General features: G+C 46.4%; 1 protein-coding gene across 1 annotated transcript in view; it reads right to left on the reverse strand.

Annotated features, from left to right (window-relative positions):
- LOC116941262 (exocyst complex component 6B-like) overlaps positions 1-15,249 on the reverse strand; it is a 148,900-nt gene that overhangs the window by 93,302 nt on the left and 40,349 nt on the right. Inside the window, exons 9-14 of the mRNA XM_032952125.2 lie at positions 6,614-6,697; positions 4,279-4,325; positions 3,558-3,678; positions 2,228-2,299; positions 1,257-1,354; positions 653-758 (exon numbers count right to left, since the gene is read on the reverse strand). Coding sequence (XP_032808016.1) covers positions 653-758; positions 1,257-1,354; positions 2,228-2,299; positions 3,558-3,678; positions 4,279-4,325; positions 6,614-6,697 — 528 coding nt within the window. The remainder of the gene's footprint in view (positions 1-652; positions 759-1,256; positions 1,355-2,227; positions 2,300-3,557; positions 3,679-4,278; positions 4,326-6,613; positions 6,698-15,249) is intronic.

The following is a 15,249-nucleotide window of genomic DNA, read 5'->3' on the forward strand; positions in this document are numbered from 1 at the left end:
TTCACCCCTCTATTTCTGCGCTTGTAAACGATCTCATAATACCGCAATTTATTTATTTTCCAAGGAAGGCCTCAATGAGAAAAAAAGACTTTCGTAGAGGGTCCTGCTACATTTGGGATGGTTGGACAATGCCATCCCTTGGCCAGGCCCCACAGTCCTATGCTTACACTACCAGGCAAGCTTTGGTAGCCAACAATTTAAGCAAATACACACCAGGCTCAGCCTTAATAATAAAGGTTTTTTTTTAGTTAGATCGCGTAAATATATAAATATGTTGTTAAAACCTGCCACCACCCGACACAGACAACGAGTAAGGGTTGTCACGTAAACAGAACGTGGCCAATTCGTCACTAGTACAGCACACCGGTGTGTTGGAGAGCCAAGCCACAACATTTACAATCCGAGTACGACGTTTCGCCAATAATTACAACTAGCTTCATCAGCCGACAGCCAGATTTGTGGAGAAGTCCACCTGTTTCGTTCCTTATATAGAGGCGTCGGCTCAGCCGGCTTAGCTGTTGACATTTGAAGTCACTGGGTGCAATTCAGGCAATTTTGTCGTTGGCTATATTTGGCGGTATAGCCGCAAATCTAGCAGGATTTCCAAAGAAAGGGTTAACAATAAAAAGTAATTGTCAAAGACAGAACATACCTTCTCCAATTCTGCATCCATCAGGGGGAACTGGCTAACTATTTTCCGATATTCCTCGTCATTGTTCACTGGAATTGGGCTAAAGTTATCTCTCTCAAATATTGCCCTGTAAAGAAAATGAATTCATGATTATTAACAATATTCAAATAAAAAAATGTACTTACATTACATTTTTTTAAACAAATGAACATAACACACATTTCCATACTCAAAACATGTATTTTATCACTGCAGTAACAATGTAAAGAACTAAAGTAAATACTTTATTTATTTTAAAAAAATCAAGTAATTTTGAGGGGTTGTAACAGTTAAACCCTCTTTTCCCTCAGATTAAATATATTTTCCCAATTCGATGACAAATTTGTATTTTTTTTTCTAAATGCATTAAATGATAGCACATCGAGAAGGTTGCATGGATCCAATGAACTCAATTTAATTTAACATATACGAATCTAAAACCATCGATTGTGGCGTGCGTGAGAATTGCGAGCTTAAGAACCAGACATCAATCGATGCATCGTAACTGCCCCGAGTAATCTCGCTGCTATTTTGCCAATGCCGCAACCCCATCACACTGTGCCGGCAAAGCGGTACGGAACCTCACCGGAATTCGGCAGCCCACTTCTTCAGCAGAATCTCACAGTACTGGTCCCGGATCTCCAACAGCAGGTCAAACAGTTGGTTCATGGAAAAGCCATAACCCTGTGGAACAAAAAAAAAATCAGCTCACACCTTTGATTGCAACAACCTGTAGACCACAAAACTCTTGGGTTGACCGTCGGCAGTTCTCCTGCTGTGTTTGTTTCACCTGACTGTTGCTTGTGTTGCAATCGAAACGTCGTGATCTATTAATTTTCTATCTACGTGACTTTACCGAAAGAACCAAACAGTACGAATTCCTGCAGTCACGAAAGCTTCAAATCAAGACTGTAGACCACTATTGCACGCGGTTTCCCCAGCGTTGCTAAGGAATCGCCATACTTTTGGATAGTAGCATTGCCCGTATTGGTTTTTTTAAGCGTTGTGTTCGTATAACGGTGGTAACGTGGAACATAGTTTTGCTTGTTTAATAAAACTCTGCTGGAAAACAGAGGGACACAAGGTGCAGGGAATCGGCGGGTCGAAGAGTGTTATTTCATTTTTCTGTGAAGAGATGCAATTTTGTCCCGTGCACTAACACAATCCTCCCTCAATGCGGTTTTAGAAGATATACACTTAGAAGCGCAATTGTAAACATCTTGCTAGTTACTCTAACATTAATTCAAGAGCACATCTCATTAATTTCTAGTGTCTTAGGGCAGCTGCCACGCGATATCTGCGACTCCCCACCATTATAAACGAGAAATCCGGGCAAGTCCAGCGTGATCGTGGGGCGCGGGAGCTCCCGGCATTGTAAAAAAAAATAACTTGACAAATAAACCAGAATTCTGCTGGCAGCTGCTTTTTGTTGAGCGTCAATTATCTCATCATTTCTCCAGAGTTGCACATCACACAGAATCGCACGTGCAGCTACTGTCAGGCACAACTAGCAGTGCAAGTTTGTGCAGAACGCAGAGACGAGTGCATTGCCCTCACCTGCACAGTGTCGGCAAACAGAACAATGAGATGCTTCAAGTCAAGAACCAGGTTAGGGTTTGTGCAGTAGGACTATAGCGCACACACGCACACACATACACGCAGAAAGGGGCACAAAAATTACACGAGTCAAACAACAAGGACGTCATTGTTGAATCCAGATGCTGACCGCGGTTTACAGGTTTGTGAATTATTCGTGAACTGCTTTGGGGTGGTATGCGGTGGGTCACGGGACGAACCATCAGGGTCCATTATCGCGGCAGAGACGCAGGTGCGCAATTTCTCATTTTCATTAAGAGCTGGCGGGATTTGTGACAACCCTGTGGACTTAGAATGTGACCCAAGACACGCTCAAAGGGCCCTGTGATGGGCCGGTGGAAATGAGCGGTAAGCTAACATCCGACCGAGGCGCTCAAGTCGACCCCAGCGGAGGTAACACGGCGTCCGTAAACTGTGGTTGGATGCACTCGTGGTTTACGAGTTACAGCACTACTCTCCCTCTATTCCCAGACAGACCTCAAACGCATGTGTCTATCCAGCTTCATATCGATATTTTTTAAAAAATGCAGTGAGTTGAGTTTCATATCGCTTACCTGCTCACCAATAGGGCAGTTCAAAACGCACTGATCTCAACACTGGCAAGAACAATTTTTTTTTTTAATGATTCATGATTTGTGGCACGGAGTGTGAGGACCGCTTATCGAAGTCTGCACGAAGGTAAAAGACTCCATTCCCAAAAACAGCTTTCCTTATTTGCAATGAAATACCGAAGTGTGTTGGCAGCAAAACATTTTAAAATTATAAAGCCTGCGGTATCATTCGCTAGTAAGTGAATGTATTTCAATGCCAGAGAATAAACCAAAATAAGAAAAATACTCACGAATACGTCAAAACACAAACTCTCTTCATGTAATGACAGATGCCTAGATTCCCCTTTGCAAAATATCCATGAGCTCTTCACAGCCCGTTGTCAGTCCACTGCTGCATGAATGCCTCCCCATGCCGTGTCGGTCATGGGAGTTGTTTGACCATAATTCACCATGCTGGTCAGTGCGGGTTGGCGAAGGGTGGGGGGAAGGGGGGGGGGGGAGAATCGCCTGGACCAGTTCAGATATCGCTCACCACCACTGTTAGTTGTGGCCGAGAATCGAACGCAGGTCGCTGGGTTCACAGCGCAGTGCGCTAATCGCTGTGCCACTGCTCTAATACACCGCTTCCTATTAATAGGTCTTTGGATGGATCAGCTGACACACTGAAAAAAATTAACCGCGTCTACACTACACCCAGACAACCGTTGCAATGTTGCGAATGCTGCTTCCAAAAGTCTCACAGAGTGTGTGCGCAGGACTGCGATGATCCTGGAGAGGGCCATGTCCCAGAGCTCGTCCATGTACGCCCGGTTTACCAGCCCTTGCGTCGTGTGCAAAATGTGGTCTTCAACCACAAAAAACCTGCCGGCCAAACCCACGGGCGGGGGAGGGGGGGACACGGGAAGGCAGGCGGGCAGCCACAGGCAGGACAAATACCCACCGCCGGCAAGGTCTGGATTCAATGGCGGCAATAACAACAACAAAATGTAATTACATTGAAGGAATTCTTTTCAATAAAACGACAATGAGTGGGGCCAAAAGCATAGAGCGGGAGAACTGCATTAAACGAACACCACAGGCATCTTTGAAAAGGCAGATGGCATGAACGGAGAGATAACGCTTTTGAAAGACGAAGCACGTTTTGGCTCGTTGATAACATTGCAAGTACATTCACGAATCCTTTTTTTTTTTGCATTTAACTCCATGCAATTATCCACACGTGCTCGAGCGTCAAAACAAAGAGTGGCGTGGATGACAACACCCTCTAGTGGAAAGCAGAAAAAGGCACTTAAGCGTCGCATTTGGAGGAACTTCCAGTAGCTGGCTTTTTTTGTGCAAATCAGATCAATGAGTAGAGGTTTTGAATTACAAGGGCTTTAGCTGCGGAAGCTGTTTGTTTGCTTGTTTGTTTGTTTGCGTGGCGGTTCAAGTGGTTGTTTTTTCCTAATGCAGTCGACTCACCCGACAATCTGGTTGAAATATTTCTTGTAGCCTTCTAGGGTTTCGTGCTGCGTTTCAAAGACAAAAGGGGAGAGGGGCGATCAGCTCATGCGACGGAGACAGTGAGACAATGCATGGAGCCGTGCGTGTCTGCGCGAGGGCATCAGCTGGCATTCCACGGAGACAGGGACCCCTCCTGTTTCGAGTTACCCCCTTCAAGAAAAGCCGGCAACTTCTCAAGCTCATCAGTGCTGCCGAGTAGACAAAAATAAAACGCTCCGGTGAAGTTGTTTTTGGAGGCCACTCGGCGAAGGAAAAATGACCACACACGGCGGAATAAGACTCCCTGTTGAAGCGCCTGAGAGGACGTCCGCTGCACGGAGGTGGAAGGAGCAGATGATCATAAGCCGCGGTCAATCCACTGCTGGACGAAGGCCCTCCGAGTCATCACCAAAGAAGGGAATAAGCCCAAGAGCAACTCCACCATAGAGACTGAGCGGTGACATCAGCTCGTGCGCAGGTACGAGGTGAATAGTTACAGTTGCAGAACCGTGAAAAACGGCGGCGGCCTGGAGAGGCCTTCATCCAGCAGTGGATTGATCATGGCTGAAGATGATGATGGTTGTTGCAGTGACATTGCTGCCTTGCTGAACTGTTTTGAAATGTGACATGAAAAATAAAAACTATACTTTCTAGTTTTTTTGCAGCCAAAGCCAAAAACATGACTTAAAAAAAGTCTTGAGAACGTTTTAATGAGATCAATGTTGGCTTTCCTTTATTCCCTGTGCAGTGATTGAGGTAAATAATGCCACAGCCTCATAAAAACGTTTCAACTAATGGCCATGAGAAAATTAAGCTTGCTTTCCACTCTTCCCCCACCCCACCCCACTCCATCCCCCCACCTCTCAACGTTATCCCCTCAGACCCCGCCTGCACCCACACTCTCCGCTCTCTCTCTCTCTCCTGTCTACTCCTCCCCTCTCACGGTCCCACTCACTCCTCTCACTCTGCCCCTCTCTCCCGCGCAGCCACTCTGCCTACGAGTCTCCTCCAGCATCTCTCTCTCCTCCCCACAACCTGGGCCCAATCCTCGCGACGTTGGTCAGCGGCAATAGTCGAGGAGGGGGTGGGTGGGGAGGGTGGTCTCTGCAGTCGACATTCTCAAGCATTTTTTTTACTTTTAAAATGTCACTGGGAAAATTAGTGTTCAATCCCGGGAGAAGACCACGAACACCAGAGCAATCCATCATGCGGAGAAACATTGACCCTTTGCCGCACGGAGTGCGTAGGTGGCATTGTGAGTTACCATTGTGTACCACGTCTGGCCACACGAGGGCACCTGTGATATGAGTGAACAGACAGACCGACCAATGATATGTAATTAGAGCAATACCCCGGTGTACGTTGGGGATGCGTTCCTGAAATGTGCCACGACGAATATCAAAACGACGTAAATTAAAGCAATTTAAAGGGTAGGCACAGGGGAATGCCAAGGCGACGGATACGAGAAAGGATGGATGATGCTGTCGGTAACGTAAGTGTGGGGTTTAGGCGAGGCAAATCGAGTAGCGGTATTAATAAAGTGACCACGTATCTGCGAAACGACGCAAAAGGGGGAGACATGTAGTGTCTCTCCCTTTAATCCCCATGCCCAATGGCAGGTCTTGACCTCAAACTCACTCCAAACTGTCTTGATCCGGAGCTACCCTCTTCGTCACTCGATACAGGCTTCCTTCCTTCATGTCGTCAAGCGGTCTCTTTTTCTCCTCCTGTCTGTTGGCCCCTTTCACAACTTCCCTCCTCTTTCGAGAACCTCCTTTACCCAGCTCTCACCCCTCTGTGAATGTGCCCAATCCACATCTATTGCCTTTTCGGGATATTTCTCATTTGGCTACTCTTCTCGTGAACCTGCTTTAGAGAGGTCTCCCATTTATATGCAAATAGACTTCCGAGTTTAGTGGTGTTAGCGAGTGCCTATTTATGCCGGAGGATTACATAATTCAGTGGTTAGTGTGACCTGCGCACCCTACCCAGCCACCTGGGCTCAGGATAATCAATGTGTTTTGAGATATGCAAAACGAACAAAATGGAAAAAATCTTCGATTCCGATTAATGAGAACAAAACTTACCGAAAAAAGAGATTAAAAAAAGAGAAACAATACAAGCAAGATGAGAATAAAAATGACAATTCCTAGAGCTCCGTGACATGGCGAGCCATTACAAGGGGGCTGATGGTAAAAACAAGACCCCAAAAAAAAGGACAGATTTTTTTTTATATCAAACACAGCCCTGAATCAGGACAATCGTTTACACCCATGCGACGTGCGATGTATGACAGGAGCAAGGGAACACCTACCATGTTGGACTGTGCTTGTAACACCAATCTGGCCTGCTGCCTCCTCTGATTGCGGTAATAGTTTTCAAACGTGTCACGCGCACCCTGCGACAAACACAAGCGGCAGCGGGTCAGCAAAACCGACGACTCGCTGTACAAATCGAGCGATGAACACAATCGGTTTTTATTCGTGAGGCTTATGTGTGGCACTTTCCACTCCGAGCCTGCGTGGAAACTCTTCATTCTTGTTGTCGCCCAACCAGATGCTTAAGCTTTCCACCAAGCGAGAGAACACTGAGACTGCAAGTCTCTCTTTCAAACCAGGGTTACAAAGGCAAACACAAGAACGCAGAGCAACTGCGTAACACCACAATGAAGTGCAAGGTGTCGTTAATCATCATAACAACATTACGTGTTAGATGTCAGTAATAACTACTTACAATCAGCGTAAAATCAATACACTTAACAAATAGGAGAGAGATAAAGTCAATACGGAACATGCACAGACTAGAAGAGGCCGCACAACGGTCAAAATATTTCAAATTGTGTACTGCGGTTATCAGTAAATATCCAGTTTCTTATAAAATCCAGTTCATCATGGAAACCAGGTTGGATTGACAAAATTTAGGACACGTTTTATCAACCCCTGAGACACGAAAGGATGATGCAATCCAAAACCAGTTGTCAATCTGCCCAATGTGGGGTGCACGGTGGACCACCACAACACGTGGGGCTGGGTGACCGCGATCAAGGCCAACACATTGTCAGTCAATAATGTACGCAATTCAACCTGTCATCCCATTCGGTAGTTCTATTTAAACCAGGTGAGAGCCAAACGAGTTGAGTTTCTTTGTAAGACGAGACCTTAGAAGCAAAGAAAGGGAAATACCAAAGCAACAATTCTGCACAGTCACGTTAAAACAATAACAAATATAAAACAAATACATTTCTGACAATACAATAATATACATACATTTAAATATATATACACACATACGCAAGTGTAACACAGTACGGTGTTTTTCCAGAACATTCATAACTGTCAGTTGTTACGCAAAAGTAGCAAAAATGCCGTTGGCTCAGGGTCACATGGACATCAAGTCAGCCAGCGTAATATCATTCATTAACGCTGCCCGGAACCCTTTGGAAAGTAGAAAAACATTAACACAAATAAACCGTGTTATCACCACTAATACGCCCGGAGAGAATCTATTAGCTCATGCCAGCCAATTAAATTCAACAGAAATATCAGCGGAGCATGTGACACAATGGGATCCCATGAGGCTGCCCTTACAAGGGTCAATCATGAGTTAATGATATTTGTTTTACGTCTTTAGACGGCTGGGGAGCTCCATCACAAGGGTCACAAACCCGACTTAAATGGACCATAAACGCTTGGCTCGGCTTGAGAAAAGAAAGCACGGAGTCAAAGTGAAGTCATCCTTTACTTTTACTTCTACTCGCATAATATGATACACCGCGGTGGTGGTGACTGTTTGCTTTTGGCTATCGTGGCCGAACTGCAGGCAAAATCGGAGGAATGAAGATTCCTTTGGATAAAATAAAATAAAACTGAAGACACCGCGACACATACAGTGAATGATTATCGCATCGAAGCGTGGAAGCGAGCCCAGTACACGCTGCACAACGACAACGTGTTACTTTAGCCAACACAGGTTTGCTGAAGGTAAAAAAAAAACCGTAGCAAAGGTAAAAGTACAAGAGTGCAATTGCTGGCTCAACGCCGATGCGGGTGAAAGGGCATCCAAATAGAGGGAGCTCCAAGAGAGCCCCTCGAGAGGATGCGAGGCCTGCTGCTCTTCCAAGCTGGCTAGACGACTTGGAAGATGTGGGATTACCCACACTTTACCCTACCAACACGTGACCTGTTGATCGATTTACTATGGTGTACTCATTTATACTGCTGCTGGGTGGACAGAGGTGGTGGATGGTTGGTGTGGGGGCGGTGTTAACAGCATTGCTTCAACTGCAGTGCCGGGAGGTCGAATCGAACCATAGACCTCTCGATCACACTGCCAGCCAGTGTGATAACCGCCACAGCAGCATCTCGAGTGGAGGTTGAATTTCCTGCACGTGTTAATAAAGTATCTGAACTCAAGCAGAGCTTCGCATGGACACAAAATGCCTGGCTCTTCTTGAGAAATGCTTATATGTTACGATGGCAGTACCAAATTATGTGCATCTGTCAATAAAGAAAATAAAAGGTTTGAAGAATATGATACGAATAAGGAGCTCAAACTCTTATCACAAAACAACCTTATACTCAATCCAGTCAGTCATGTCAATGTATAATAGATGGTCATATGATGAGTACTTAATGATATATACTCCTCCACATCGATGTAAATATGTTTGGTGTGGGTCCGATTATAAAGTTTGCGCATGTTCGTCATCATCAGCCATGATCCATCCACCACTGTACACACAAAGTGCTTGCCACAAATGAACCACAATACCTTGCCGATATTATTGAGGAGCATTAACCATCGCGCGAACTCCGGTCATCTTCGCAGCGGCTTTCGGTTGGCCATCGAAAAAAGACCGTCACTGCATCGCTCACGCTTTCAAATGCGCTTATGCGGCCGTTTGGAATGCTCTTCTTTCCTATATTAGAAAGCAACTGAAAATATGCACTTTTAAATGTAGATAAAAAAACTCATTTCTTGAGAACTGCTTTTCATGTTTAGTTTGTTGCACCTCCGATTAGCACGATTGGCTACGTATGGTGTGAAAGAAGTTCAGCATACGTACATGCATACATACGAAACCCATCCCAAACGGCCGCCGTCTCACAGTTCTGCGATGCTATTAAGTCACCTGGCACCTACATAGGGAGCCAGTTTCATCACTCGATGATCAATGCAGCGGACGTACACATGGGCATTTCCACCTCCCTTGGCTTCCACATCATCGTTAGGCTCAACCACCGTCCATCATCATCATCCATTCAACAGATGTGTCCTGCCCAGGCCCTCTTAGTTTTCTAAATGTTTTAATATGTTTGGAATTTTGTGCATGTGTTCTCCAAATCGATGCGTTTCTCCTTCTGTCTATTCGTGTAATTGCAAGCGTGCACCTCTCTCCATGCATGTTTGCGTACTTTTAAACTTTTGTTCCATTTTATTTGTCAATGGTCAGGTGTGTGATCCATTTCATAATAGGTAATATAAAAAAGCAATAGTGAAATAAATAAATGAAATACACAGCCCCTTGTTAATCCACTGCTGGATGAAGTCCTCCAACAAAAGGTTAGTTGTGGGGCTTGTCTAATGACTATACTTCACCACACTGACTATTGTGGGAAGAAAGGGGGGGGGGGGGCACAAGGTAATATGCACTGACTAAAAACCAGCACGTCACTGAAAAAACGAGGCCGCTTCGGAGAGCGCATTCGGCGCAAGCGGTCAGGGACGCACGCAGCTTTGCGCGATCGCTCGGCTCACCTCTTCGCACATCTCTCAAGCCATCTCGGGGATTAGGGGACCGTGAGCACCGCCGGGCCCTAAGTGACCTGTCTCGGCGAGGCGAGTCGCCGTGAGGTCAGCCAAAGGCAAAGGGGGGGGGTGTGGGGGGGGTTGGCGGACGCCGGCCGCCGCTCACGCCAGACGCATGGGGACCGGCGGACGGGAAGGGAGGGAGCGATGTTCCCATCGGCTGCCCGTGAAGCGCCACAGACACACCGCGTCGTCCTCCAGGAGGCGAGGTGGGAGAGAAGGCGATTCGTGGTAACAGCCGAGCGGCGGTTTGTCTCCATCCGAAGGAGCCTGGTTTTTTTTCTTGGCCGTTTCTACTTTTGACTGCGAATTGTTTTTCATGTTTTGCTGCCCCGCGAGCATTTATTTAATGTGTCACGAAGCAGACCGCAAATCTCGAAAGTCAGAATACCGAGTATTAGTGCTCTGTCCAGCTGGCTCCGAGCTTCTGGACTTGGCCAATTTGAAGAATGATCGTGTTCATTCGTCATTCCTCCCCCACCATCAATTTGATTAATTGATTTCGAAAAATAACACAAGGGCTTCATGCAGTTTAAATTTGAATCGGAAAAGTGTGTTTTTTTAACAAGTGCAATTGCGAAAATTCTCTGTAAACTATTCCGAGAGCTCCAAAAAAACGAAACAGATAATAATTTGTCTGCAAAAGAGAGAGCTTTAGCCTCCAAGATAAACATAAGGACGAGCAAATGAGACTATTTTTTTTCTCCCATAAAAGGTTCATTTAAATGGGACAACGGCACGAATTAAAAAAAAAACTTAATTAATCTAAGACATAGCACAACAAATAATTTGCGGCGGACTTTGCGAACGCCATTAATAAATGCCCTACAGCCACCACCGCTATAAATGCAATGGAATGCTGCCTGTCAAAGCGATAGTATTCTGTGATCTAATCCCATCAATAATCCGCACCAAAACTAAGCAACAACCCGCCCTTGTGTGTAACTGTCTCATTACAATGCTTCGTGCTTTTTTTTCCTTGCCGGCGCAGATCACGCCGTGTCGACAATGGGCCCTTTCCTGGCAAATCTCTCCGCACTCGCATGCGGTCCATTTAGAAGCGGGGACTGCAACATGCTCGGAGGCGAGCAATAAATCATGGCATGCATCGTCGTGTCACGGCCTCCTTTCACTCTCCTCCTTCACCAGGCTTGGGAAAAGCCTCCTCCTCGCATGCGATTCCACAGCTGTTTTGTATCATTCCCCTATTGAAGCACGGTCCGCTTCTGGAGCCATTTCATTTCAATGAGGCAGAGAGATTTTAACGCGTTAAAAGTTGCACGGTCACTTACGGGGACGGGCGCAGGAAGAAATACATTTCCAATAACGTTTCAATGTAGTTCAACTTTTAATAAAGCTTCATTAGTACGCGAGGATAAAAAAAAACTGAGTGTACACGCGCGAAAAAAGGTTCCAGAAAGTATGATTTGCTATTAATCCATCATAATAACCAGATTGTAGTTTTAATCCGAAAATATTTAGCATTTTGGCAACGGAGGGCGGGTGTAAAGAAATCATTAACACTATGTCAATGTTCATATTTATACCAGACTGTTTCTAACCCCATGCTGGCCTTACTGTGAACCCCGAGAAAACCACCGTGGACTCCAAATGCACCCGGAACACAAGTGGCCACGCATTTTTCTTCTTATTCATCTTAACTCCACACTCCCGTCGTACAAAAGCAGAACAACGGACCGTTAAAAATAAAGTCCGTCTGCGAGCGAGCACAGTTCAGTGAGCGGCCACGACGTGAACCTTCCCGTCACGGCGGCGCGCATGGCTAATATTGTGTGTTGACACAGGTAAGAGAGCTATGCTGGTGACAGCCCTCCCTTGTTAAGTCGCCGTGCGAAGGTAATGCAGAGTGCTGATTGATTGCCCAGATTTTTTTTATAAATAAAATCAAGCCCGTCTGTCCTCTCGCAGTTTGAAACCAAATAAACATAACCCCCCCCCACCCCCCCCCCGAACAATTTTTGCTAAATGCACATAAGTCATGCAAATCATTTATCTCTTTATCTTTTGTTAACCACCGAGTATAATCTTTAGTTTATTTAATCGTCGCAAGCCAAGACGGCTGAACACGCATGTGAACGCATTCTGGTTTCACGCCAGTGTGGTTTTTGCGGTGTGTGTGTATATATAATGTATATAAAAAAATCTGATCCGGTGCTGACATCGGTCGTCAGTAAGTGAGAAGTGACGGCGGAGTCACCGAGGACCAATAGACCCGATGTGACCATGCATTAGCGCTTCTACAGCGAGCGGAACAGCACGTATACATTTGCAGCAATGGGAGTGTGTACGACGTGCCGTGCGTGTAGGTAGGCGAGCAAGAACGCATGAGCACAATGTAAAATTTAGTTGTTTTCATAAGGACGTTTGATTAATATTTGGAAAACATTTTTCTATTAACAAAATGTTGTTCTTTAATATATATTTTTTATGGCTTAACGTGATGTCTCTTTTGTACACAGCATATTTAAAATTAAGACTGTATTGCGTGCACATCGTAAACGTTTTTTTTTTATTTAAGTAACGTACGAGTACGCTGAAACGATTGTGTGCCAGCGTCAAATGAAATAAAAGTCCCACCACTGATGCAATGACATTGAAATCAGTAACTTGTACCATGAAAGCGTACCCAAGGACTCTTGTTTAAAACATGGTTACACCGCATGTTTGTTTGATTACGCGCACACGTTTCTTTATTCCCTGACAATGTAAATCCGTGTCGGCAACACACACTCTCTTTGTGCGCCGAAACCAAACATTTCGGCTTGAACTTCACATGACTTCACCTTTCGCTCAGAAAACTTTGCTGAACTTTGCTGGCATACCTTCATTGCATTCCTATTTTCTTCCCAGGTCACCCCTACAGCGCCGCTCCCCCAACCCCCTCCAACCCCCCTCCTCACACCCGCCCCCCCCCCACCACTCCAACCAATTCCCCTGAATGCCCTTGTCTTCCAAACACCCCCAAGCTCCCATCTCCGTGCAATGCCCCCAGCCAACGATAATACATACGTGCAGCGATCCCCCGCGCTGCAGCTGGAACATTATCGGTCACGACCCGGTCCGCACCCACGCCGAGTTATGACAAACATCTCCCCGGCGGCACGGCCGTGTCACGTTTGGCCTGACAGCATTACTGCCCGTCCCGCCGCGGCGACGGACAGTAATATCCCCTGGCGAGCGCTTGTGAACGTTCCCCCCCTTGAGCACCTTCCCTCACCCGGGCAGCATCGGGATATCGGAGACAGGCGGATCACGCGAGGTCACCCGCGCATGTTTGCCGAACGCCCTGAGACGATTCATCTTTCCCCCGCAACGATGAGGCCGCGCAAGCGCGTCGATGCGACTGTGCATGCGGACCGACTGCCGGCCGACGCCTGCGCTCCTTGGTGCCCCGCTTTTGTAGGCAAGGCCACGCGGAGTTCACGACGATACGCGGGCCCAGCATTTGGACGCTACACGTTCATCAAAACTGTGCTGCATTGTTGTCCATCCACTGCTGGATGAGGGCCTCCTCACACTGTGTGGGTCGTGGGGGTTATTTAACTATACACCACGACACTGGTGAGTGCAGGATGGTGAAGGCAGGATGGTGAAGGCAGGCAGCATAGATGCAGAAGGATATAAGTCGAGTATTATACAACAAAGGATGTTTCTGCAATGCCCTCAGCTGCCCACTACATAGCCCCACATCAGCCTACAACACCCGTGCAGAGTCCAACTCAAAGTGACTTTACGAGACATCTGTGAAAATACTGGACATCTGTGACAAAGAGCTTTACAGCTCATCGGATTCCTCAAATATAAATAAATATTCTGATTCTGACTTATTGTAAAAATGAGCACCGTGATGGGCCTCACCCTCTGTTGGCAGCCCCATTCAGCCAGCAGTGGAAATTCCACATTCGCTTGTGGCAGGGGTGAGTGGTTAGCGCACTGTGCTATGAGCCAGAGGACCCGAGTCAGATTGTCGGCCCTGACTAACATCAGCGGTGAGCGATATCCGAATCGGTGGAGGGCCCAACACCCTTCACCAATCCGCAATGACCAGCGTAGGGGAGTATGGTCAAACAACCCCCAAAACCAACACGGCATGAGGAAGCCTTCATCCGACAGTGAATTAGCAAACAGAAATCGACATTGTAATATATAGTTTCTTTGTTGAAATTATGCTTCGTTTAAATGTACAAAAACGGTACGTGTTATGTATGTATATGAAGGCAATTTAGGGTTGAATCTAGCAGACAGAAGTAATACTGGATTCCCAGACAAGGTGGGTCAAATCTAGGTCATATTTATTTACACAAAAACTCACTACACTTAAATACTTATCTGTAGACAAATTTTAAAGTGCTCGCATATAAAGTTCATCTATAAATATGCTCGCAACGACATTTCTCGAGACATGACGTGTCGCTTACTCGCTTGCAACACGTTCCGTAAATAAGGTAACCAGGATCACGCATAACCCATTTAAAAGAAAAGGCATCGTGCAGAAAAGCATAACGGGGCGCAGCTGCACACCAACGACAATCACCCGCGCACAATGCGCTCTCGCCGTCATCCCGAGCGCTCGTTACGCGATCGGTCCGGCCTACGAGGGTGGCAAGGCCAGCGACCTCTCCCACACGCCGGCACTAAGCAGTCATCTCGGGCTGAGTGCACCCTAAGGGGAGTGGGGTGGTAGGGAGGGAGGGAGGGGATCTTGCCGCTGATCACAAAGGACCAATTGAAATGAAAAAATATGCTGTCCTCGTGGGCTGCAATCAGCCAAGACCACTAGAATGAGAGAGGGGCTTACATGTACGCAAAGCCTCGTGCCACACTTTTCTAGCTACTTTGCTCACGCTATCCAACCGGCGATATATATATTTTGCTTATTCATTTTGACATCTTTTAATAGACAGGGCAGCTCAATCAAAGTATGTGCGGCTCGCTCGCAATGAGCTGTCCCCGATAAGTACCCTATTGGGGTAATCGAGTACCTGCAGGTAATTCTCCACACATTATTGACGCCGACATTGGCACGCAGGTGACCTTTGCTCGTGAAACACGAGTTAGGCGACGTCATTTCAGGTTTTTGGACATTAAGTGGCACCCACATAATATTCTCATTCCGGGTAA

The sequence above is a fragment of the Petromyzon marinus genome, chromosome 11 (genome assembly GCF_048934315.1).
Source record: "Petromyzon marinus isolate PM22_M1 ecotype Great Lakes invasive population chromosome 11, UKy_Petmar_22M1.pri1.0, whole genome shotgun sequence".
NCBI lineage: Eukaryota > Metazoa > Chordata > Hyperoartia > Petromyzontiformes > Petromyzontidae > Petromyzon > Petromyzon marinus.